General features: G+C 43.2%; 1 protein-coding gene across 1 annotated transcript; it reads left to right on the top strand.

Annotated features, from left to right (window-relative positions):
* The first annotated feature begins 472 nt into the window (after positions 1-472).
* LOC129724799 (transient receptor potential protein) lies at positions 473-23,685 on the top strand. Its single transcript, XM_055679973.1, has 15 exons — positions 473-1,071; positions 2,757-2,901; positions 2,971-3,066; positions 3,139-3,281; positions 3,611-3,812; positions 19,672-19,845; positions 19,913-20,147; positions 20,206-20,358; positions 20,422-20,567; positions 20,629-21,189; positions 21,466-21,630; positions 21,707-21,932; positions 22,003-22,171; positions 22,231-22,576; positions 22,638-23,685. Exons 1-15 carry the CDS (start codon positions 854-856, stop codon positions 23,289-23,291), a joined length of 3,633 nt encoding a protein of 1,210 aa, XP_055535948.1. The 5' UTR covers positions 473-853; the 3' UTR covers positions 23,292-23,685.
* The last annotated feature ends 232 nt before the right edge of the window (positions 23,686-23,917 follow it).

Genomic DNA, 23,917 nt, shown 5'->3' with positions numbered 1-23,917 from the left:
ATTCTCGCCATGTTCCGATTAGTAAATTGAACGAGCGACAAATTGCCTAAGACAATTACTGGTGTAATTCGACGGGGAAATTCAACCTAATATGGGTAACCCAGTCAAATGCACCTAACTTCCTGTAATCGAATACAACGCGTGGCACATGTAACCTTTACCCTAGAGCACACACGTGACCGAAAGCAGCACGCCAGAAATTGGCATCGATAGGTAGGTACTATACCGTAGAAGAAAAAACTAAAATCACATAACAACTATCAGAGCCGAAGAAAGCAGCAGAATAGCAGTCGAGCAAATTCCAACTTACTAAACCGGCGTTCCGTCCGGTTGGGCAGTCTCAGAGGGATGTGCAAGAACCGTCACTACAAGTGCAATGTGGCGGGTTTATGATAGGATTGCTTGTTACGTTACATCACCGCGACATAATTTGACTAATTTAATTAGAACGGACTGGTGGAAGTTCGAGAATTGATTCGGTGCTATTCGCGGTTTGGAAGTCAATCGGAGTACAACGGGAAAACATGCTCCCAGCGTAACAGCTGCTGGGATCTCAAGCATTTTAAAAAAAAATGGAATAATGGAAAAATTTTAACTGAATGTTCTTTGTTCGATACCAATGAAACTAGTGGTTTTTGAGTTTTTCTTCCAAAAAACAAGTGTACCTTAGTTTACTAATTAAATTAATCGCGCCAGGTCGATAATCAACGTAGTTTGAACTGCATGTCAAATTTTCTTTCGAGTGCTTAAAAAAGTGAAAAATTTACCAAAATCTATATACCTTTGGAATAAGTGAACTTCTATGGTTGATCACGACAGAAGAATACCCAGTGTTTGAGTAAAAAAACTCAAAATGAAAAAACCCTCCGAGTCGAAAGAAAATCTCGTCAACTCCAGCGCTTCCCTGGCTAGCGAGTACGGTCGCGCAACCGGGGATGCGGAAGATGACCGTCGTTCGAACAAGAGTACATATTCGGAGTTTGACCGGGAAATTCCGGAAGTGATACTCACCAAGACCGAGAAGCGGTTTCTGCTTACCGCTGAACGAGGTGACTGTGCAACTGTTCGAAAGTAAGTCATCGTGGTAATCAATAACTTCAGCTCGTACCTGTAGGACGGACCGTCATACGATTTCCCGTCGCGCCACAACCGGGGATGGCAAGTTTCCGATAATACATGATTGCACCAACACGCGCCATGCGCGAACGTCATCGAACATTCTGGTGTTAAATTTACTTGCTAAAATCCAACCTAGACACTTTCCACAATCAACCGGTTGAATTGCAAAAGCTTGTGCTTAGAACGGATTTATTCACGCACATGTACATCACAACACTAAATGTGTAATTACTGTGTCTGCACTGTTAAGTTCGATTTTTTTTCAAGTAAAAATAGGTGGAGGAATCGATTTTTTTCATTCGTATTTTTCATTCACCTGAGGGACGGCAATTTGAACAGTAGGCTTTGGCAAAGACAAATTATTACTCATTTCTACCTAACTTCGTCACTTTCTTCGAATAAAATGTATGCTGTTTAACAATTTCGTAGCTGGATTTTTGAATATATTTTAAATTTCAAACTTGTCACTTGAGAACCCCTGGATCTAAAAAAATGTAACATGAAGAATTTTGTTGAATACGAATCTGAAATAGAGCATACAATAAGAATTCTTTTGGAAATGGTTTGACGAGTAACTAAAATATCGCGAAATATTTGCAAGATTACTAAGTATCTGTTTACCAAAATTCATTAGTGACAATTTTGACGTAGAACTCTGTTTTCAAAGAAAATCTTCTATTTATATTTTTTTATTACTTACGCGTATGCGAAATTTTGGGATACTATGTATTGTACTATTGTAAAGTTTCAAGCCCTTTTGAACGCAGATTTAGACCAATCAGTACTGAAAAATGGTTAAATACCATCGAATTTCAGATGTTTTCGGAACCAGCATGATGCCCAGAGATCAAAATCAAAACAAAAAATACCGGAAATCAACATCCGAACAAGATTGCGACATTCGGTTTCGAGACGGCTTGAAATGCACAACAATAACCATATCGCACGCTTGCCTGGGGGGCTAATGCGGTCTCGATCAACTAGACCAGTTGAGAGAGTTCGTTATCGATATTGTTTTCTACACATTTTGCATGTTGTAGGATAAGTACAACGATACACCGTGTCCCAGTGCTGAGTCGAGAAAATTCCCAGCTCGAAAAGATCCTTGACCTGATCGGGAATCGAACACGACATCACAACCGTGTGGAAGAGCTAACCGACCGACATCGCTAACCACAGAACCACGGGGACCACAAATTCACAAATACTATCTAATATAATTTCATGACTCCAGAACCGGGATGATCCTCAGAGGCCGGATCGCAGAGGCCACCATTATTCGGAAATCCAAGATGGCGACTTCCAATTTCTAGCAAACCAGCCAAAATGTCCAAATATTATCAGCTTTTCTTGTGGAAAGCCACACGTTTTGTTCATGTTAAGTTCATGTTTTTTGAAACAAAATGTTCAAACAATATGGAAAATAGATATGTAGATGTTAATCCAAATTGAACAACGATTTTTAGTTTTTTGCGGAAATTTGCTAACAGAATTTTGGAAGGCAAATTATGGGCAATTCCCTCCTTGAAGTGCAAAACGCTACTTATCGCAACATATTAATAAAATTATTACGTTGTATTCTCTAATATAATTGAATCATAAAATTATAAAACTTTTATTTCTTTATACCTCCGCAGAATCATTCACGAAAACAAAGGCGATCCGGACGAATTCGACATCAATTGCGTGGATCCGCTGCACCGTTCCGCCCTGATAGCGGCAATAGAAAATGAAAACATCGATCTCATCAGACTGCTCCTTTCGGAAGGCATTCGAGTGCAGGTAAAACGATTCAGACTTCTTCAAAATGCATAAAACGACTGCTAAATAATGCATATTTGCTCTACATAGGACGCCCTATTGCATGCCATCAGCGAGGAGTACGTCGAAGCGGTAGAAACATTACTCCTGTGGGAAGAGGAGACCCATGTTCCTGGTCAACCTTACGTACGTTCAGCAAAGAAAAAGAAACAAAAATATTATAGTTGTTAACTAAACTTTAAACTGTACTTATTGCAGAGCTGGGAAGCCGTAGACCGCTCATCTTCGTCATTCACGGCTGACATTACTCCGCTAATATTGGCCGCCCACAAGAACAACTATGAAATCCTGAAAATTTTGCTCGATCGAGGAGCCACACTACCAATGCCACATGATGTCCGGTGGGTATGAGTATGTTTCCAGTACTTACCACACACCTGTTAAGCTCTTCGAAACAGCGCAAGGAAAGCACGTAGATTGATTTGTATAATTACCCATCTCCAGCTTCCGTTAAAGGTGTATAATTATTGATTGCACGTGCTAACTCATACAAATCAGTTTACTATTTTAGTATCTACCTCAAGTCACGCCGGGTGTCGTTTGAGTTGTTTTAAAATTCCAGATCACGATTGGCTGGGGTTGGCACATGCCACCCCTTTTCCCCTCTAATAAACACATTTATAAACATAACCTACACAATCGGTGAACTAACAGTGGTTAAATATTGCAGCTGCGGATGCGACGAATGTGTGACGTCCAGCGAGCAGGACTCCCTGCGACACTCCCAGTCACGTATCAACGCCTACCGGGCGCTATCGTCCAGTTCGCTAATAGCGCTCAGCTCTAAGGATCCGATTTCCACCGCCTTCCATCTGTCGTGGGAGCTGAAAAGGCTCAGCCGTACCGAGTCGGAGTTTCGAGCGGAGTACACGGTAAGCTATTAGGTTCTATCTATTTGACAAAAATTTAGTAACCGTAAAATCAAGCTCAGCTTTCTAAGTTAAATTAAAGTTCTCAAACAAACTGTTCATTTTTTTACTTGAACAACAATGTTTATGAGCTCTAAGTGAAATAAAAATTCGTAAAAATGCAAAAGTTTCTCTTCACTAGAAACTGTAAACGAACTTGATTGCGCTAAGTCGTTATGGGTTCCAACTTTTTCACTAAGCGTATGCACACACTAGTAAAAAACGCAACAACTAACGAAAAGTTGACGTTTCTACGTATTTTCAATCAAAGTAAAAAAGTTCCAGCTTGCCAAGTCCGGCCTGTAAACCCGCATAATCAATAACCATAAAACGTGCCTAACAACTAGTTCGGGATATAGTCCCGACTGTATGGGGTATCGTTAAACCATATGGATTATCATCCGTTTATGGCTATTGATTATGCGGGAAGGCTATACACCACCTTATTCTTTTTGAAGAAAATTCAACAATTTAGGAACAAGACGCAATCCGTAGGAGGCGCTTTTTGGGGCCTCTTTATCTTACGACTAACTTTACTGTCGCACGTCACTACTGTACCCAAGTAGATACATTTGTCGATTACCGAGAGCCGGGGTGAAAATGTGCAATACAAACCCAGTCTTCTGACCCGCAAGAGATAGCTGACAAGTCACGGGTTGGATGGCTCAATCTCACCCCGACTGACGGTACTTTAAATGATTTTTGTCTATTGCCAACGCAACACCAACATCCGACGGAATACCATGCTCTCTATCAGTCACTATATACTTCGTTCTGGAGCCTATACTCGCAGCTTTCTTCTTAAGTGGTTTCTTTCGTCGCTCTACGGTTAATACCAATTATGTCGATATCGTTCGCAGAATCTAGGAGCATGTAAGACTTCGTCATGATAGTGTCACCTCTCTGCACGCAAGCCTTCGTATAGCACCTTCCAATCCGAAAGCGTCCGACAACTCACCGGCTACCCTGACGCATGATGTGGAACCGTCAAGGCTGGCACGAGTTTTGTTAAAAAAAAAAACATGTTCAAGCATAGTCCGCCATAACTCATTCCTCTTAACTGAGTTGTACGGTTGTACGCAACCCTGAAATCTATGAACAGATGCTAGGTCTGCAAATTGATTTCTCGAAATTTATCGAGGACTTGTCGCATGGTTAACATTTGGTCTGTAGTGAAACGTTCCCTCGAAAACCACATTGGTATACGCCAATAGAGAGCGAGAGACAATTTTGTATACGGTATTGAAACTAAAATGAATCCAGGTTGTGGCCCTTATGTAGATCGGGCATATGAGACCACACAGTTAAAGCATGTCGTCTTTCCCAGCTGCCTTGCGGTTCCTAAGCTCTCCAACTGCTTTCTTCACTTCGTCCATGGATTTCACAATTTATTCACAGTTCGTTCATCATTCTCGATGTCCATCCTGCTCCTTTCGACTCCTTTGTCTTTCTCACCATTCAACAGCACACCACCTCTGATTTATCGGTAATCAGGTTCCCTCGCGTTGCACATCTCAGAGGCAGACACGTTTCGGTTCCTAATTCCGTTAATCATTCTGAAGAAGCTCCTCGTACTGTGCCTGAAGAAGCACCCTTTTACCTCCGCAAGAATACGGTCCGTTTCTTCCGGCATTGGAGTTTCATTTCAGTGGCTCGACAACATGTGGTGCTCTGCGTCAAACCACTCATTGGGCGTGCCTTGGTGCCGATCGTATGTGTATGTCTTAACTGTTCATTCTGGTCCCCCTCGACTTTTTCATGGATCCGCTCATCAACTTTCTGCGAGTATTCTGCAGCCATGTTCAACCGTATCTCCCTCGTTGTCTTCGATTTCAATACGTTGGAAAATCGGGCACGGATCTTGCATACTATGAGGTAGTGATCCGAGTCAACGTTTGGTCCTCTGGACGACCTTAAGTCTGTAACGTCTAAAAAGTGCCGACCATCGATCAGAACATAATTGATCTGATAGCAGGCCACTCCGTTTGGGTGCACCTAGGTGTGCTTTCGGATATGCCGGCGCGCAAAATAAGAGCTACAGATAGTCATGGCTCTGGCTGCAGCGAAATTGATAAGCCTCAGGTCATTTTGGTTCGTATAGATGGAAGCTTTACCAATTACGGGGCGGAAGAAGTCATCCTGCCCTACCTGTGTATTCTCATCTCCGATGACGATCTTGATATCCGGTCCTGGACACTCATCGTACGTCTTTTCAAGGAGATTATAGAGGGGGTATCGGGTTTCCCAGTCACCCCAAAATCGTATATAAATGAATAAAATATATTGTAAATATATGTTAAAGAAGTTGAAATCGTATACAGTACTAATTATCATGCAAAGAAGTTAGTTTCCCAACAAACAATTTTGTTGATTTACAGTTTATTAAGTTATTTTTCAGGGAATTTCGGCTGAACTATAGCTTAACAAGCCGTTATCTAACAAAATTGTTTGTTGGGTTTAGATATATCGCAAATCGCCTCCAAAACAGTACGTATGTGCTGTTTCAGCGCATCTTATGCGAGTTTGTGTGATGCATATGAGTACGGATATTTTAATCAGAGTACGAATATATACTGGGTTATCATTGATCATTGCGTACACTCGGATTAGGCTGTCATTCAAGTATTTGCCGTTAATGCTCAACACGTATAAACGTTTATTGATCGCCCTTCATCTAATAACACGGTTTGTCCGTTTCCCAGTTAGCACGAAACTGACTTCTGCTTAGGAGATGTGGTACCTAAATGAAGTGTCCGCAATAGGATCTACTGCCGAGAATTCACGTCCTCCCGTTTTAGTCAGCGGCACCTTCTGGATATCTGTGACCTACATATTCACCTTTCGCAGTTTTCTAGCGACATGTGTCGGCTCTAGTAGAATACCTAACTTCCAAGTACCGAGTTTCGAAAAATCGTTGTCTTTTTTTGTTCGCCTGGATCCATGCTGATTATTCCGTTCCGTATTATTATCTGGAGTGTTCGTTACCACTATGATTACTCATACCCCGGTCGACGCTTCATGGAGGCTGGGATAGGAGTTGCTGAACAGAGTTGGATGATCACAGTAGGGCCTCGAGTTACACTCTAAACAGCCATTTACCAACCGGCTTGTTTATCGTGCTTAGAGCAAAAACTATATGACAGATTGCGCTCAAACTTAACAAATCAACGAAGTAAACGAATGATAATACAAAAATTTATTGGTCATATGTCATCCGGGGACTGTTAGTGTGTGTCGCAGTAGGCTTCCGCTCGTTAATGTGGAACCGTCGACTCTCGCACACAAAACAAATGGTAGAACAACATTCGCGCATCGTAGAGATGCACACTGTCATCTGTTTGTAATGTTATTTTGTTTTGTTTTTGTCTACTTAGGTCCATTTTTTGGTTGAGAAATATTATTACAGGGTGTTCAATAAGTTCGAATACAACTTTTCATCGTTACTACACATATTATAAAAAACCTCAAATATATCGATTTTTTTTTCTACTTACGCTTCTGATAGGCAGTAATTCTACCTGCAATTCAAAATTTACCGTGCAAAAAATGTAGACAGGTTACTACGTTGATCGCGCGATGTACGATGAATATTTTGAAACTCAGCTTGGAAAATAGCTTTAATTGATGGGTTAACACTGATGCTCACCAAATTTTTTTCTTTCATCTTATAGAATTTTTTCTCAGCTTCCCAATGCTGGTCTCAGATCGAAAATCGGTAGTTGCGAACATGGTAAAAATTGCATTTTTCTGATATAATCCAAGATGGCGGCCAAATTCAAGATGGCGGCCTGAATTCCGATCACATCAAATGAAAGCCCTATCATTCCTCTTTACAGAAAAGTGCTACTTGTAGTACTTTACATAACGAATTTTAGAGATATAGCTCGAATAATACACCAAGAATTGCTAAAATTTCAACTTTTCTGAAAACTGTTTCACCCCTTGGTGACCAAGGGGTCAACAAATTCGATCAAATAAAAATGGCATTATCATTTTTTCTCTATTTCTCATAACTATGTGCATTTATATCAAATTTGAAAGCCCTTGTGCACCTAGTGGCCTAGTTTCAGCGAGAATTGCTCATATTTGACAAAGCACAAGCATATCGCGCTTGTTGAAGAAGCACCAAGAATTTCTCGTAATGCGCCAAAGTCAGAATTAACTCTATATCCTCAAAAACCAAATCCAATAATACTTACGTTTTCATCATAATGAATGTATTTGTCTTATTTAACTCTGAATGAATCAAATCTATAATATGGATCATACTTTCAAAATAATATGGAAGCCCTTACAAAGTTCAAACATAAGAAGATATTTTAAACAAAATTATTAACAAGTTCCAGCAAAAAATCGCAGCAATCAACAATTCCATTTTTGTTTTTTTCTTGACAATTTTTTAAATTTTCCATTCATTCGCTGTATTACGAAGACAGCATGATTGCATGATGAAAAAGTCAAACGAACCAGTTGTCCATATATTCGATTAATGAGTAGTACTCTTTCCAATGTATTTTTCATACAGAAAGTAATCTTTCTCATTCAAAGCTAAAATAGTAACTTTAGTGGCAATTTTCTTGTAAAATAGTAATTTTTGGTGTGAATAGTGACTAAGCTCTAGCTCTCCCAGATGGTCTCGAGGTACGATGCTGGTCCAACAAGCCAGTTGTCGTAGGTTCGAATCTCGGCTTGGGAGAGACTGTTAGTGTCAGTAGGATCGTAGCGCTAGCCCTGCAATTGTCCTGTACACTAAATAGTCGGTTGCGAAATCTGTGTATAGTAAAAAAACAGAAGGTCAAGTTCCGAATCGGAATGTAGCACCAAGGCTTTGCTTTTTAGTGACTAGGCTCAAAATAGTGACAAAATCACTAAAGAAGTGGCTCGATACTAGCTCTGTAGCTTCTTTTATAAAATGTACCTAGCAAAAAAAACAAAGACGTAGTCCTACGCAGCGATCCCAGATTGGAATACATATCTTCAATTTAAAGGCATTTTACAAGCTGCGAAGAAATCTTGATTTCGAAGACAATCTGAAGATATTGGAAATTATGAGAAGACATCCGCATATAGGTGAAGAAAAAAAAAATACATTCCGTAATTCCGTATACAGGCTTTGTTTTGCTTATATTATATACCTTTTTGATCGAGTAAAAAGAGCGAAGTTTGAATTTTTTTTTAAACGTGTAGCACCTTTTTTATTGCGTGAAAGTAATAAATTTCTGGAAGTTCTGTTAATCAGCAACACAAAACCACGTTTGTCCATTGGAAATACCAATTATTTGTGGAGTAATGGCCGTTTCCCCGAAACACTGTTTTTTGCAGAGGTTTGCGGTGTTTACGATTGAGACCAAACAGATGAACTAAAATCAAAAAACTCATATTATTACATTAGTTTAGAAATGTGCCGATTATCCGAACGATCATATTCATAAGTAAAAAAAATGAAGGAAATTAGTTAAGTAGCTCTACCGCAGTCGTGAACACGGCAAAATCATTTTTTGAAAAACACCATTCCGAGATGAACGCGTGTTTAGCTTATGCGGCCATGACGAGGCGCGCTTCAAATCGCACTAACCTTCTCCCTATTGCTTAGATCTTAATGAAAATTTGTGGAGAGGATCTCAACTGAGACAGAAAACTATCGTTTACCTCTCGTACGAGATGACTAAGATTAAGAGTTTAAGAGTTATACGGAACTCTGCGACTGAAACACTCTACGACTAAATTTGATCAGTTACTCACTCTGTGTGAGAACTTTCTAGTTCTAGTAACTTTCTACAAGGCGTTTGACAGGTAGAGGAGGAAATGGGAGTAAAAATCAAGAAAACGGGTGAAGCCCGTCCGTATATTGATTTATATTGTGTCAGCTTCAGCCTCATATATAGGCTAACCGAAGCGCATGATGTCGACTTGTTGTCATTTGTTGTTTGTTTACCGTGTACGGTGAAGGAGTACCGCGACCTAGACCGGTAACATATTCGACATATTCCGGCGAGTAAAATCCCACGGAGTGAAGCGAAGTTTTATCTAACTATACCACCAACCGTTGGTATCGGGAGACGGACTCAGCCAAGGACCACGCGAGATCTGAGTGGCCGCGTTTGGTGAAGAGAATCAAGGTGGTGAGGGAGCGGGTTGATCGAAAAATGAACCACTCGGTCCGGTAGACCGCTGCTGACCTGGATGTGTCGATCGGGTCTGCCCACGTCATCATGACGAAGGATCTAGGATACAAGCCGTACAAGAAACGGAAGTTTCTCAGGGTAACAGAGGCTACAACGAAGAAGAGGCTGGACAGAGCTAAACAGATGATTTCGCGGCACGCAAGTCAGAAGTCAGTTCGTGTGTTCTGATAAGAAACTCCTTGACTTGAAACAGTCGCACAATGTCCAAAATGATCAGCTGTGGGCGCCAACGCTAGCTACAAAGACATCCCGCGGTTCCAAAACGCCGTGTCGGTGATGGTTCGGAGGGCCGTCTCCAGGTGTAAGAAGCTCCTACTGGTGTTTATTGAGAAAAACACAAAAATCAACGTCTCATACTATAAGACCAAGGTTTAAGAGAATGTTGTGGCCCCGGCAATTCGGAACCTCTACGAGAAGGATCATTACGTCTTTCAACAGGACTGCGCACTTGCCAACACGGCGAATTTGCGCCTGATTTTCTGAATAACAATTTGTGGCCTCCAAGCTCCTTGGACCTTAATCCGCTGGACATTTATGTATAGTCGTACATGTTGTCCACACACACACGAACACAAAGAATTTTACTGATTTTCTCGATAGCAATTTGGGGCCTCCGAGCTCCCTGGACTTTAATCACTTGGACTTTTATGTATTGTCGTTGTTGGCCAAGCAAAGCGAACATAACGTGAGCATGAGCACTATGAACCAATTGAACACAATTTCCAAGATCTGGGACGAGATACCGATGGACCAGACGCGTGTCGCGTGCGATTCTTTTTAGAAACGCCTTAAGCTCGTCATACAGCACATATCGTAAAGATTCTCAATGAACATTACCTCAATAAAAATTTGTTCAGAAAAGAATATCTTGCGAGAATTGGTGAAAGATTGTAGGATTTAATTAAGGTCTAAAGGTGGCGCAGAAAGCCTAAAGGTCAAATTTTTAATGAAAGCAATGTATATACCAATAAAAGCAAAAACAAAATGTATACCTGTATAGGTGAACAGTGAACATGTTGTCCGTTTTGCGTTAAATCTAACCGTTTTTGAGATACACTAAGGTCGCTTTTCACGCGGATTTTTTATGCGGGTGTTTTTTACGCGGCTATTTTTATGTGGATTCCGGAATTTACGCGATTCTTTTTACGCGGATTCCGGAATTTACGCGGTTTTTCACGCGATTTCCATTTACATGGCACGTATCCCCCGCGTAGAAAGCGACTTTAATGTATTCGTCATTCCAGTGTACACTCTTGCAATCTCAGGGTTTGCGATTAAAAGAAAATGTCGGAAACCAAGAATTGTAGTTTAAAATGGCGTACATGCCAATTTACTGTGTCTTGGCCTCCAAAATTCGGGAGTATTTGAGCATTTCCCTCAATTTCACTTAGCTCTTCAGACAGTGGAAGTAATCATATAGTGTCAGACATCGATATACGGTCTATGGACGTCACCCAGTTCAAAAAACGTTCCACGCTGTGCTGAAAATACCTATATTGCAAAATATATAAGGAGCCATCCACATTCCACGTGGACAGATTTTTAACGACCCTCCTTGACAACTGCCCATATAAATTTTAAAAATTTTGTGTGGATCGTAATCGACATAATACAGACCCCCCCCCTCCTTGAAGCTGTCCACGTGAAATGTAGATGGCCCCTAATCGATTTTGGCAAATTTCCAGAAACCGAAAGTCGGTATCTTCTCGTCATCTTGGGTCACGAAATACCAACATTTGGGCTTTGTGATCGTTTTCAACAGTTTGATATAGTTTACCAGAAACCAGAAATCGCCATCTTGGATTTAAAAATTGCGTCGAACAACATACTTCGGTATCTGGGCATCAATTTCCGACCTTCTGACATGACCGAGGGCCAGAAAATCATCGAATTCGTTCAAATAACACATGTAGGTATAAAGTATTCCTATGACCACTCGACCAACATGCATACAAAACTTGTCTTTTTTATAAATAGATAGATAGATTGAAGATAGATGTAGGGGTAAGCGGGGTAAGACCGCCCCCTTAAGCAATTCTGTTTATAGAAAAAAAAGTTGCGGCTGCAATTTCATTTTTTCTTCGCTAAGAGGTTCTTCTATTCAATACCCGCATTTAAAAAATAAGAACTGAAATATTTTTGTTTATTTTCCAGATTTTTTTTAAATTTTTAAAATTCATTGAAAATGTGCAGATCTTTTTCATGCGGGGTAAGCCCGCCCACCAGCGGGGTAAGATCGCCCACCATTTTTTGAGGAAAAACAATATTTTTAGGGCCGAAACGGTTGATTTTATCGGTATAGTGTCTCTGACAAAGTTGTAGATGGTATTTTTTTTCTTTTTAAAAAAAATATACACTGTGAAAAATCTGAAAAAAAATTTTTTTCTAAGTTTTAACTTATTTTTTTTCTGATTATTCAAGTTCAAATCAATGTTTAGGTAATTTTTTTGGTTTTCAAAATAAATAGATTTTTCAGAATTGGGGTTTTTCAAGATATTGAATTCATAATATACCTATCTTTAAGCTAAAAATTAAAACTCATTAAACCTGGCTGTATGATTCTTTTGAAAACTTATTATGTATAAAAAAATACTAATAATTATTATTTCTTTTATTTATATTTTCGACTCTATACACCAAACAAACCGTAAAAAAAAAATTTCTTCACAAAATTTGAGCTATTAATATTTCTATAACTCCATGATCCAACAACCATCAAATTTTAGCTTACCTTTTGTAGATTTTACGGGCAAAAACATGTTTTTTAAATAAATTTGAAAAAAAAAAATATATATATATTATATATATTTATATATATATATATATATATATATATATATATATATATATATATATATATATATATATATATATATATATATATATATATATATATATATATATATATATATATATATATATATATATATATATATATATATATATATATATATATATATATATATATATATATATATATATATGGCAGAGCTGTATGCAACCACGGGTCGGTAATTGGCGATTACCGAAGGCCACGGAAGTGCTCACTGCTAGCAAGCAGTCCCGGACCATCAGCGGGAGCTAGCCTAGGTCGTGGCGAGATTCAGGCACTGGGCCGCTGAATTCTCGCAAAAGCCACACTGGCCGGAAGCAGCTCCGAGCGAGTAGTGCCGCTCCCACCACCCAAATGCACTATACCGCCCATTGGGACTGATGCCAGTAATGTTCCCAATTACGGCAACTGGTCGCATCACTATAGGATAAGAGTCGGATTTCGTTTTCGTACCATGATTTTGGGCTGGCACCTGCGCCGAGCTCCCTTAGTAATGTCGTGTGATAACGGCTTGAAACGGCGAGAGTACAACCGGTGCAGGGGTCTCCGTCCCGTAAAACCTGGCAGGCCTTCCAGTACGTTCCGAGTCCATTGCCTGGTGGGAACCCGGCAGGAGTAGGATCAGATGTCTTTTCCTGACTTGCGCCGGTCGGGGGTGTCATAGTTGCCCATGAGGCGCTATGGCAGCCGCCCCTAGCCATGGCCTCACTGCTCCGGCATAGACTACCTTGGGACCATTTAGGCAACTACTCCATTATGGATAAGGATAGCGGCTGGTAGGGGGACCCAATAAACAAAAATGCAGCAAAACAAAACTCTGGAGATGGGGGCAGATGGGTTGGAAAACCCATTTGCGCGAGGTGGCATCCAGCGGTCTCCGCCTAGAAAAGTGGAGACGGATGCAGTGAAGGTCGCCTGCGAAGACGGTAAAGACAGTACGCCTACCGGATCTACGCAAGACATCGCGGTGGCTGGTCCACAGCTATTAAAGGCGGTCGGAAGACAGCGGGACACGCTACCGAGGGTAGTGGCCCTGTCTGAGCAGCTCGATGCTATAATCGAGTTTGCGAAAAGTCGCAGCAATACAACGAAGTACTTGAAGCAGGCCCTCTACATGCTTCGGTCTTCCGTCGATGCTGCGAAAAAGGAGCATGCCGAGCTCGAAATGAAAGCTGCGGCTGCGGAGAAAGAGGAGACGAAGGTGACCGAGCTGGTGACGAAGTCGGTCCAAACGGACGCCAGCACGTTTGCGGCGGTTTTCGCGGCAGGACCAGCTGCCAAACGAACGCGACAGTCCCCGGGAGAGACGGCCCCCGGGGGCACCAAGAAGCGTTTAATCGCAAACAGCCCTCAGACCGGTGTAGGAGTGGCGCAAGCAACGCCCACGGTGGCAGCCAAGGAGCAGAAGGCTCCCGGTAACCCGTGGGTAACGGTTCCGGGAAGGAGTAGGAACCAAAAAGTGGTGGCCAAAAAACCGCACCCGGTTACAAATCCTGCGACAAAGAAAGTTAAAAATAAGGGCGACGCACTCATCCTTAAGACAGAAGAGTCAAAGTACTCGGAAGTCCTTAAGGCAATGAGAGGCGATGCGAAGCTCAAAGATCTGGGGGCAGATGTGCGTAGCATCCGCCGATCCCGCAAGGGAGAAATGATCGTCGAGCTCCGCAAGGAAGCCAGAAACAAGGGCCCAGCCTATCGGGCATTGGCCCAAGAGGCGCTTGGAGATAGAGTGCAGGTTCGGGCACTCACGTCGCAGGTAACCCTACAACTTAAATACCTGGACGAAGTCACCGAGGCATGCGAAGTCGTGGATGCCCTCAAGGAGCAGTGCGAAGTGGTTGTGGCACCAGAGGCAGTTCGACTGCGCAAAGGCCCAGTAGGAACCCAGACCGCCACTGTCAGGCTTCCGTCAGTAGACGCAAACCAGGCGCTAAAGGTAGCGAGGCTCAAAGTGGGCTGGTCAATGTGCCCACTCAGCATCTACCAGCCGCCGGAGGTCTGCTTTCGATGCTTCGAGCAAGGACACAAGTCCTTTAGCTGCAAGGGGCCCGAAAGGAGCTCCTTATGCAGGCGGTGCTGTGCTGCAGGCCACAAAAGCAAAGACTGCGGAGAGCCCCCGAAGTGCTTGGCGTGCGCCGGGAAGCGTGACGCAAAGCACATAATGGGAGGCCCGAGGTGCACGGCCGGTAAGCCGACTAGCAAGCCACGGGCGCGAGAGTGACACAGCTAAATTTGAACCACTGCTTCGCGGCTCAGCAACTGCTATACCAAGCAGTCACTGAGTCGTTGTCGGACATCGCCATAATCTCGGACCCCTACCGAATTCCTTCCGGAAACGGTAACTGGATTTCGGACGGGTCCGGTATGGCGGCAATATGGACGACGAGCAGGTTCCCGGTTCAAGAGATAGTGTCAACTTCAAACGAAGGATACGCGGTTGCCAAGGTGAACGGAGTGTACTACTGCAGCTGCTATGCTCCGCCTCGTTGGTCTACCGAGCAGTTCGCAAGGATGATCGACCGAGCCACCGTGGAGCTGATCGGTCTATCACCGTTGGTAGTGGCGGGCGACTTCAACGCATGGGCAACTGAGTGGGGAAGTCGACGCACAAACCAGAGAGGCCGGATCTTGTTGGAGGCTTTGGCGAAGCTCAACATAGATCTGGCCAACGTCGGCTTGAAGAGCACCTTCAGTAGAAACGGCGTGGAGTCGATCATCGATGTGACATTCTGTAGTCCAGGATTGATCACGAACTGGAGGGTAGACGATGGCTACACTCATAGCGACCACCTGGCGGTCTGTTATAGCGTAGACTGTAAAACGAGACCGCATGTGGCGAGTAGAATTAACACTCCAGCTCCTCGCGGTTGGAGGATATCACACTTCAACGAAGAGGTATTTGCGGAAGCAATTAGACTAGAACACGAGGCGAGCAGAACTCGTAACCTGAGCGCTGATCAACTTGTTGCATTACTTTCGCGGGCGTGCGACGCCACTATGCCTAGGAACCGCCAGCCTAGGCATGGAAGGCCACCAGTCTACTGGTGGACCGACGCGATAGCGGACCTCCGCAGAGCGTGTCTTCAAGCGAGAAGAAGGATTCAACGTGCGCGAACCGACGAAGAAAGGGAAGATCGTCGAGGGGCATTCAGTTCCGCAAAAGCGGCGCTTAAGAGAGCAATAAAAGCTAGTAAACGTGCGTGCTTCGAAAGACTGTGCGCTAGTGCCAACACTAACCCGTGGGGTAACGCCTATAGGATGGTGATGGCCAAGACTAAGGGTGCGATGGCGCCCGCAGAAAAATCACCAGCGATGCTTGAGCGGATCATAGAGGGACTCTTTCCACGCCACGAGCCAAATCCTTGGCCTCCGGCTGGCGAGTCACTTCACCGACGTTCCAGTATCTCAAACTCAGACCAGAGGTGGTCGGCCAACCTGCCGAACACCCAATATATGAGTGACGGCGTTAGCCGTGCCGAGGCAGAGGAGGCGGAAACGGTTACGAACGAGGAACTCATCGCGATCGCCAACTCCCTGAAGGTGAGCAAGGCACCGGGATTGGATGGGATTCCGAATCTGGCTGTGAAGAAGGCCATCAAAGAGGCCCCCAGACTATTCCGGGAAGTCATGCAGAAGTGCCTGGATGACTGTACATTCCCAGAGAGATGGAAGCGACAGAAGCTGGTCTTATTGCCGAAGACAGGGAAACCACCTGGTGACCCGTCGGCATACAGACCGATATGTCTGCTCGATACGGCGGGTAAGGTGCTCGAGAAGGTTATTCTCAATAGACTGGTTAGGTACACCGAAAGTGCAAACGGTCTGTCGAGTAACCAGTTCGGCTTCCGAAAAGGCAAGTCTACGGTGGATGCTATTCTGTCCGTCACCAAAACAGCAGAGGTAGCACTCCAGCGTAAAAGATGGGGCATTCGCTATTGCGCAATCGTCACGTTGGACGTGAAAAATGCGTTCAATAGTGTTAGCTGGGATTCCATAGCCCACTCGCTTCGGAAACTAGACATTCCGGTATCTTTGTACAGGATTCTGGAAAATTATTTCCAGAATCGTGTGCTAGTTTACAGCACAGACGAGGGTCAAAAATGTGTCCCAATTACCGCAGGGGTTCCACAAGGTTCCATCCTGGGCCCGGTACTGTGGAATATCATGTACGATGAAGTGCTGAAACTAAAGCTCCCCCAAGGGGTTGTGATCGTTGGGTTTGCGGACGACATCACACTTGAGGTCTACGGCGAGTCGATCGAGGAGGTTGAGTTGACGGCTTCGCACTCTATAAGCGTCGTCGAGGACTGGATGCGCTCCAAAAAACTGGAGCTTGCGCATCATAAGACGGAGATTTCAGTTGTCAATAACCGCAAGTCGAAGCAACAGGCGTTGATCAGTGTCGGGAATTGCACCATCGCCTCTAAGCGCTCCCTGAAGCTGCTGGGGGTGATGATCGATGACAAGCTCGCCTTCGGGAGCCATGTCGAATATGCCTGTAAGAGGGCTTCAATGGCTATTGCAGCATTATCTCGCATGATGTCCAATAGCTCAGCAGTGTACGGCAGCAAGCGGAAACTTCTAGCTAGCGTGACTTCGTCCATACTGAGATACGGCGGGCCAGTGTGGTCCAAAGCACTAGGTACTAGTAAACATCGGGGTAAGTTGGAAAGTACCTACAGGCTCATGTGCCTGAGGGTTGCGAGCGCGTATCGAACTGTGTCATACGACGCAATCTGCGTCCTGTCCGGCATGATGCCTATCAGCATAGCCATTAAGGAGGACGTAGAATGCTTCGATCAACGTGACACAAGGGGCATACGAGGTACCAGAAGATCATTCTCGATGATCAGATGGCAGCAGGAATGGTCCAATTCCGTGAAGGGTAGATGGACGCATCGACTTATTCCGGATGTATCCGGATGGGTCGGGAGGCGCCATGGAGAAGTAAACTTCCATCTGACACAGATTCTGTCAGGCCATGGTTGCTTTAGGCAGTATCTACACAGATTCGGGCATGCGGGGTCCCCCATGTGTCCCGAGTGCGCGGAAGCGGAAGAGACTGCTGAGCATGTCTTCTTCGTGTGCCCTCGTTTTGTGCATGCGCGGAGCGACATGATGGTAGTGAGCGGGCCAGACACCACTCCGGACAACCTAGTTCGGAGGATGTGTGAAGACCCAAACATTTGGAGGGCGGTTTGTACAGCCGCCTCTCAAATAGTTTTAGAATTGCAAAACAGGCGACAGGTTGACCACCGACACGCCAGTGTTAGCTAACGGCCAGTCTCCAGGTTAGTTAGCTAAGTTAGCAAAAAGACCTAAAGAACCAAGAGGGTGCACAGAGCACAAAAGCCGCTCCCCGAAGCAATACCTAGCGGTGGTCCCGGGGAGTATTATGGGCTGGAGACTGAAGGGGTTTTAGTGGGTCCGGTCACTGATTCAAACCAACCCCACACTCCCTGAGTTTGGTCACCTCAGGGGTTTGGATGCAAATTTCCCCTTCACCTGAAACAAAAAAAAAAAAAAAAAATATATATATATATATATATATATATATATATATATATATATATATATATATATATATATATATATATATATATATATATATATATATATATATATATATATATATATATATATATATATATATATATATATATATATATATATATATATATATATATATATATATATATATTCTATTCTTATATCTTTTCTTTTAATTTTTTTAGAGTGTGTACTTTTTCCGGAAGTAAAAAACTTCTATTTTCAATTCTGCCGGAGACGTCATACCAATCAAACAAACCGTCCTGGCTCTAAAATTATTTTGGTTCATTAACACCATTTTCAAACGGGTTTACTTTTTTCAAAAATAAGTCTTGTTAAAATAGATTACTAGAAAAGCTTCAACCAAATCGCAAATGGTCGATTAACATCGATGTCTTATGTGGCTTGATGTTGCTCTACTGATCCTGTAAATATTCCCTTTGTAGTGTCGAGGCATTTGGGTCTTGAAGTAAAACAACAAGCAGTTGTATACGTGGCGGTTTTACCCCTTGTATAGTGGGCGACTTTACCCCCAGTGGAACATTTTCATATTTGACCGAAAAAGTAGTCAAAATTACAAGATTACTCACGGCCTTCGATATTTCCGAAAGAAGATAGATTCAGGCAAGCGATTAAACGTATTTTCACGAACAAAACAATTGATTTTTAGACTGAAAACCTTCATTCCCGTTGCCGCAAAACAATAGCGCATTGACTGGTTGCCAGCTGAAAGGTTGTTTTTATTTATTTCTGCGACCGTTCGCGCACTATCAAAACAGAAAAACGTGCAAAATGTTATGTAATTATACTGTAATAGACACGTTAAAGAAATTTTTCAATTATTTTATAACTTGGTAGTAAAACTACGGTGGGCGGTCTTACCCCGCAGGGCGGTCTTACCCTGTTTACCCCTAATGTTCATAGAGAGGTAGGTGATATTGTTTTGTTTTGTTACATACGGGAAGGTGTGGGTCAAATATATTTTTCTGCGTTACATAATTGATAGATAGACTTGATAAATTTTTGAAATTTTCATGTGATCACTTCAAATAGTTTTGAAGTTTTTACAATTATTTGGGAAGCCTCGGTATGATAACAATCTTGCGTGTTCAATTTTCTTTGATCAGTAACGATCTTGTGAGAAATAACGCATATCAAATCTCTGTGTATTTGTTCACCATGACGCAAACCAAAATGTTTAATTATTTCATATAAAAGCCGGCGTTTCATGTATTTGGTTGTTGGTATTCAACAGACAATGCGTCAAATCGTCCAGGAATTCGCCACCTCTCTACTGGACCACGCGCGAACCTCCAACGAGCTGGAGATAATGCTGAACTACAATGCCGGTGCCACCGACAACTGGGAGCCCGGAGAACGCCAAACGCTCGATCGGTTGAAGCTCGCGCTCAAATTCAAACAGAAACTGGTGAGTACTTGAGTCCTCAACCCCCAAGAATTATATTTTGGTTCTTGTCTAACCAATCCACACCCAGTTCGTAGCCCATCCGAACGTGCAGCAGCTGCTGGCAGCCATCTGGTACGAGGGTCTACCCGGCTTCCGGCGAAAGTCCCCCACCGGGCAGATCCTGCAGGTGGCCAAACTTGGTGCTATGTTTCCGGTCTACAGTATGTTCTACATGATGGCCCCCAATTCGGAGATGGGTATGTTCATGAAGAAGCCCTTCGTTAAGTTTATCGTTCATTCGGCTAGCTACGCGTTTTTCCTGAGTAAGTTTTTACTTTAGCATGAAGTTAGGGTTGGTGATGATTCGGGTATTGATTGCAGTGATGTTGGGAGGGGCGTCACAACGTGTTGAATACCTGGCGATCGAGTTGTTTGGACCGGATTGGATGCAGGACATACTGAAGGAATGGAAACGAAAGGAACGCGGTTCGCTACCCGGTTTGTTCGAATGCATGGTCATACTTTATATAATAAGTAAGAAGTTCTTAAGTAGAAAATCAATCATTGTGGTTTTTTAAGCGAACTAGCTTGTTTCAGGTTTGATATGGCATGAGATAAAATCGCTTTGGCATGATGGATTGATGGAGTACATTTCGGATCTCTGGAATATAGTGGATTTTATCTCCAACTCGTTCTACATCGCGTGGATTAGTTTGCGGTTTACATCTTGGTTTACTGTTTGGGTATGTGGCATTCGATATTTTTGGTAATTTAGATCTTTGACATATGGTAACTTTTATGTAGCGCGACGCGAACCGAGGACTAAACCCGTGGTATCCGCGAGAGCAATGGGACCCCTTTGATCCTATGTTGCTGTCGGAGGGAGCGTTCGCAGCGGGAATGATTTTCTCCTTCCTTAAGTTGGTTCACATATTTTCGATCAATCCACATCTGGGACCTCTGCAAGTATCACTCGGACGAATGATAATCGACATTATTAAGTTCTTCTTCATCTACACCCTGGTGCTGTTTGCCTTCGGGTGTGGCTTGAATCAGCTGCTCTGGTACTACGCTGTGTTGGAGAAAAACAAGTGCTACCATCTGCCGTCAGGACTCCCGGATTTCGAGAACAACGAAAAGGCCTGTGCAATTTGGCGTCGCTTCGCCAATCTGTTCGAGACCTCGCAGTCTCTCTTTTGGGCTTCCTTCGGTTTGGTAGACCTGATGGCATTCGACTTGACCGGAATTAAAAGCTTCACCCGTTTCTGGGCGCTGCTGATGTTTGGCTCGTACAGTGTGATCAATATCATCGTGCTGCTCAACATGCTTATCGCTATGATGAGCAACAGTTATCAGATTATATCGGTGCGTATCATTATTCTTTCTTATGCTAATGCAATATCGTCTATAGAGTTTGCGACACCCTCTAAAAATTCAAGGAAACTTTATGGGTCTGGTGGCATCGGTCAATTTGCATACTTGATATCTCAAAGGCAAATCTAGACATGCAGTTTTAGTTGCTTAAATTTTCAGTACCACAGAAATCACAAAGTTTCACTGGAACATGTGAGGACACTGCCAACTCTATTAACGAGTTTGTACGAAACCCCTTTACAATAAGGTGTTATTTTGTCCGGTTAGGAACGTTCGGACAGCGAGTGGAAATTCGCCCGCTCGCGGCTGTGGATGAGTTACTTCGAGGACGGCGACACACTTCCCCCTCCATTCAATCTAGTGCCTTCAATAAAAAATTTCGACAAACTTTTCAAATGCGATAAGGGAAAACGTTCGACAACAAGTATCATCGTGAGTATAGTGCCTGTGGGGTGTTCGAATTATCGGCTTACGGTTCTCCTCTTTTGTTTGCTATCGGATTTTACAGAAAAGAAACAGAGAAAAAGCCGGACGGCGACATGAAAATGTTATGAAACTTCTAATTCGAAGGTACGTTACGGCCGAGCAGCGGAAGAGAGACGACTTCGGTATCACGGAGGATGACGTGATGGAGATTCGTCAGGATATCAGTACCTTGCGATACGAGTTAATTGATATTTTTGCTCAGAATGGAATGCGAACTCCCAACGTTAAACCGAACGATGGAACAGCAAGTAAGTGACGACATTTTTCAGAAAGTGATTATTTGTTCAATTGGTGCTCTACTTTGTTTCCGATCGACAGTTGCGGGCAAAAAAGGACGCGTGATGGAGCGACGCATTCTGAAGGACTTCCAAATCGGTTTCGTTGAAGGAATTCTGAACGAAACGTACCGAAATGCGAAGGATAAACCGGCAGCAGATGTATTCAGTACCATCGCCAAGGCGATTGGCGGGCGCTCTAGCGCTAAAAAGTAAGTCAATTTTGTGGTTCACAGTTTACCTCTAAACTGTAATCTTCTTACTCCCGCAGGAAACCGGAAGATTGGAACGCATTGATACGTAAGAACACCATTGCCGGTGACCCGATTGGCAACTCGACGGAACTAAATGCGCGTCGCAGCCGACAGAGTTTGCGTAAGCAAATAGTCGAGAGCACCCAGGGACTAAACATGAACACCGAAAATTTGGTGGCCTACAATCCCAAACTGTCCGAAGTGACGCCCGTGACGCGTGTTGCTTACGTTAAGTTCATGAACAAGAAGCTGAAAAAGGATGCTGATGTGACCCCAGCAGACGAGGTTGGAATTGAAAACGAACGTCAAGGATCAGTTAAACGAAGTTCGCTGAAAAAATTAGTTGATCTAACCAAAGTCAACGTGAGTTTTCAGGTCTTTTTAATTACTCTTATGAGACGACAATTTTTTCTCCCATTTTCAGAATATCCCTGATGCTGACAAGCAACCAACTCCGGCAGCGAAAGAAAATGATGTGAAACAAACCGAATCGCAGACGTCTCCACCAGCAACAAAAGTGACGGAACCATCGACGGTCACCCCAGCTGCCGTGGAAAAGTCAACTGTTGAAAGAATTGATCTCAGCAAGGTACGCGTCCGTTCGCCAATCCAAGAAACCGAGGAAGTTACAAGCCTAGACAGCGAACGATGTCTCACTCCGAAACCAACCGACGGCATTCCGGAGCGTCCCACTTCCCCCATCCCGACCGGTAGTCCTCCTTTGGATAAGAAAACCGATGCTGGAAAACCGACTCCAACCGAAGTCGGCTCGGCCGGATCAATCAAAATTAGGGACACAACCGCTTCCCGAGAAGCAACACCACCAAAACCACCAACGGCCGCGTCCCCGGCCACCACAGATGACAAAGACACTCTATCGCCAACCACTTCAATTAAATCGCCACCCGAGCGGTCGCGTTCTCCAACACCTACACCCAGTCCTAGCGGATCCGCGAAACGCCTCGAGCCACCCAAACTGTCCGTTACCCCATCCACTCCGGTCCGGTCGTCGTCACCTGTCGTTTCCGACAGGGGAAAATCTAAAATTACCGGCAAAACAATCAGTGGTTGGATGTGAGGCCGCATTAATTCCGCCACAAGAGAAATGTCGCATTCTTCGGAACTAGTATTTATTTTTATGATTTCTCCAGTTGAACGTTGTTTGTTGCCACTCTACTCCATGTTGTCGTTTGCACGGAACTGAGCAGTTTTGATGTTTATTATTTCTAGTTTGAAGAGAACATAATAAAGTGATTAGCTTGATTTCAATGCAAAGCGTTTGGTACAGTTGTTATCGATTGACGATTGTGGCCCAATTATATTTGTTCGTATCAATGAAATATTTCATTAGAAACTCAGCATGGCTTTTTTTTACTTTCAAGCTCTAAGTCAAATTTCTTTATAAATATCACATTGTTGACTTCCATATTTAGCTATGTTTGTAGCATTAAAAGTTGTAATAGATTGCAAAATTAGCGTTACTTTTCTTCTATTAGAATTTGAAACATTACATACCATTATTGGTTGATATTAATTAAATTATCAACAAGAACTGTTTTTTATGTTTTGTATTAAATACTACCTACTATAACCGAAATCGGCTTTCCGGCGCAGCTTTTTTATGATACCGAAACAAAAGCATTGCGTGGCCTTCACGTCGACTTTTCGAATACATCTCTTGATTCTACTGTTTGTAGATCGTTG

The sequence above is a fragment of the Wyeomyia smithii genome, chromosome 1 (genome assembly GCF_029784165.1).
Source record: "Wyeomyia smithii strain HCP4-BCI-WySm-NY-G18 chromosome 1, ASM2978416v1, whole genome shotgun sequence".
Classification (NCBI taxonomy): Eukaryota; Metazoa; Arthropoda; class Insecta; order Diptera; family Culicidae; genus Wyeomyia; species Wyeomyia smithii.
This window is presented reverse-complemented; position numbering and strand designations above follow the sequence as displayed.

Excerpts from the sequence above, each read along its gene's own strand:
- LOC129724799 (XM_055679973.1), top strand. The coding sequence starts at position 854 with ATGAAAAAACCCTCCGAGTCGAAAGAAAATCTCGTCAACTCCAGCGCT. Across the intron at positions 3,813-19,671 it reads AGTTTCGAGCGGAGTACACG|ACAATGCGTCAAATCGTCCA; the intron begins GTAAGCTATTAG and ends GGTATTCAACAG. Across the intron at positions 21,190-21,465 it reads ACAGTTATCAGATTATATCG|GAACGTTCGGACAGCGAGTG; the intron begins GTGCGTATCATT and ends TTGTCCGGTTAG.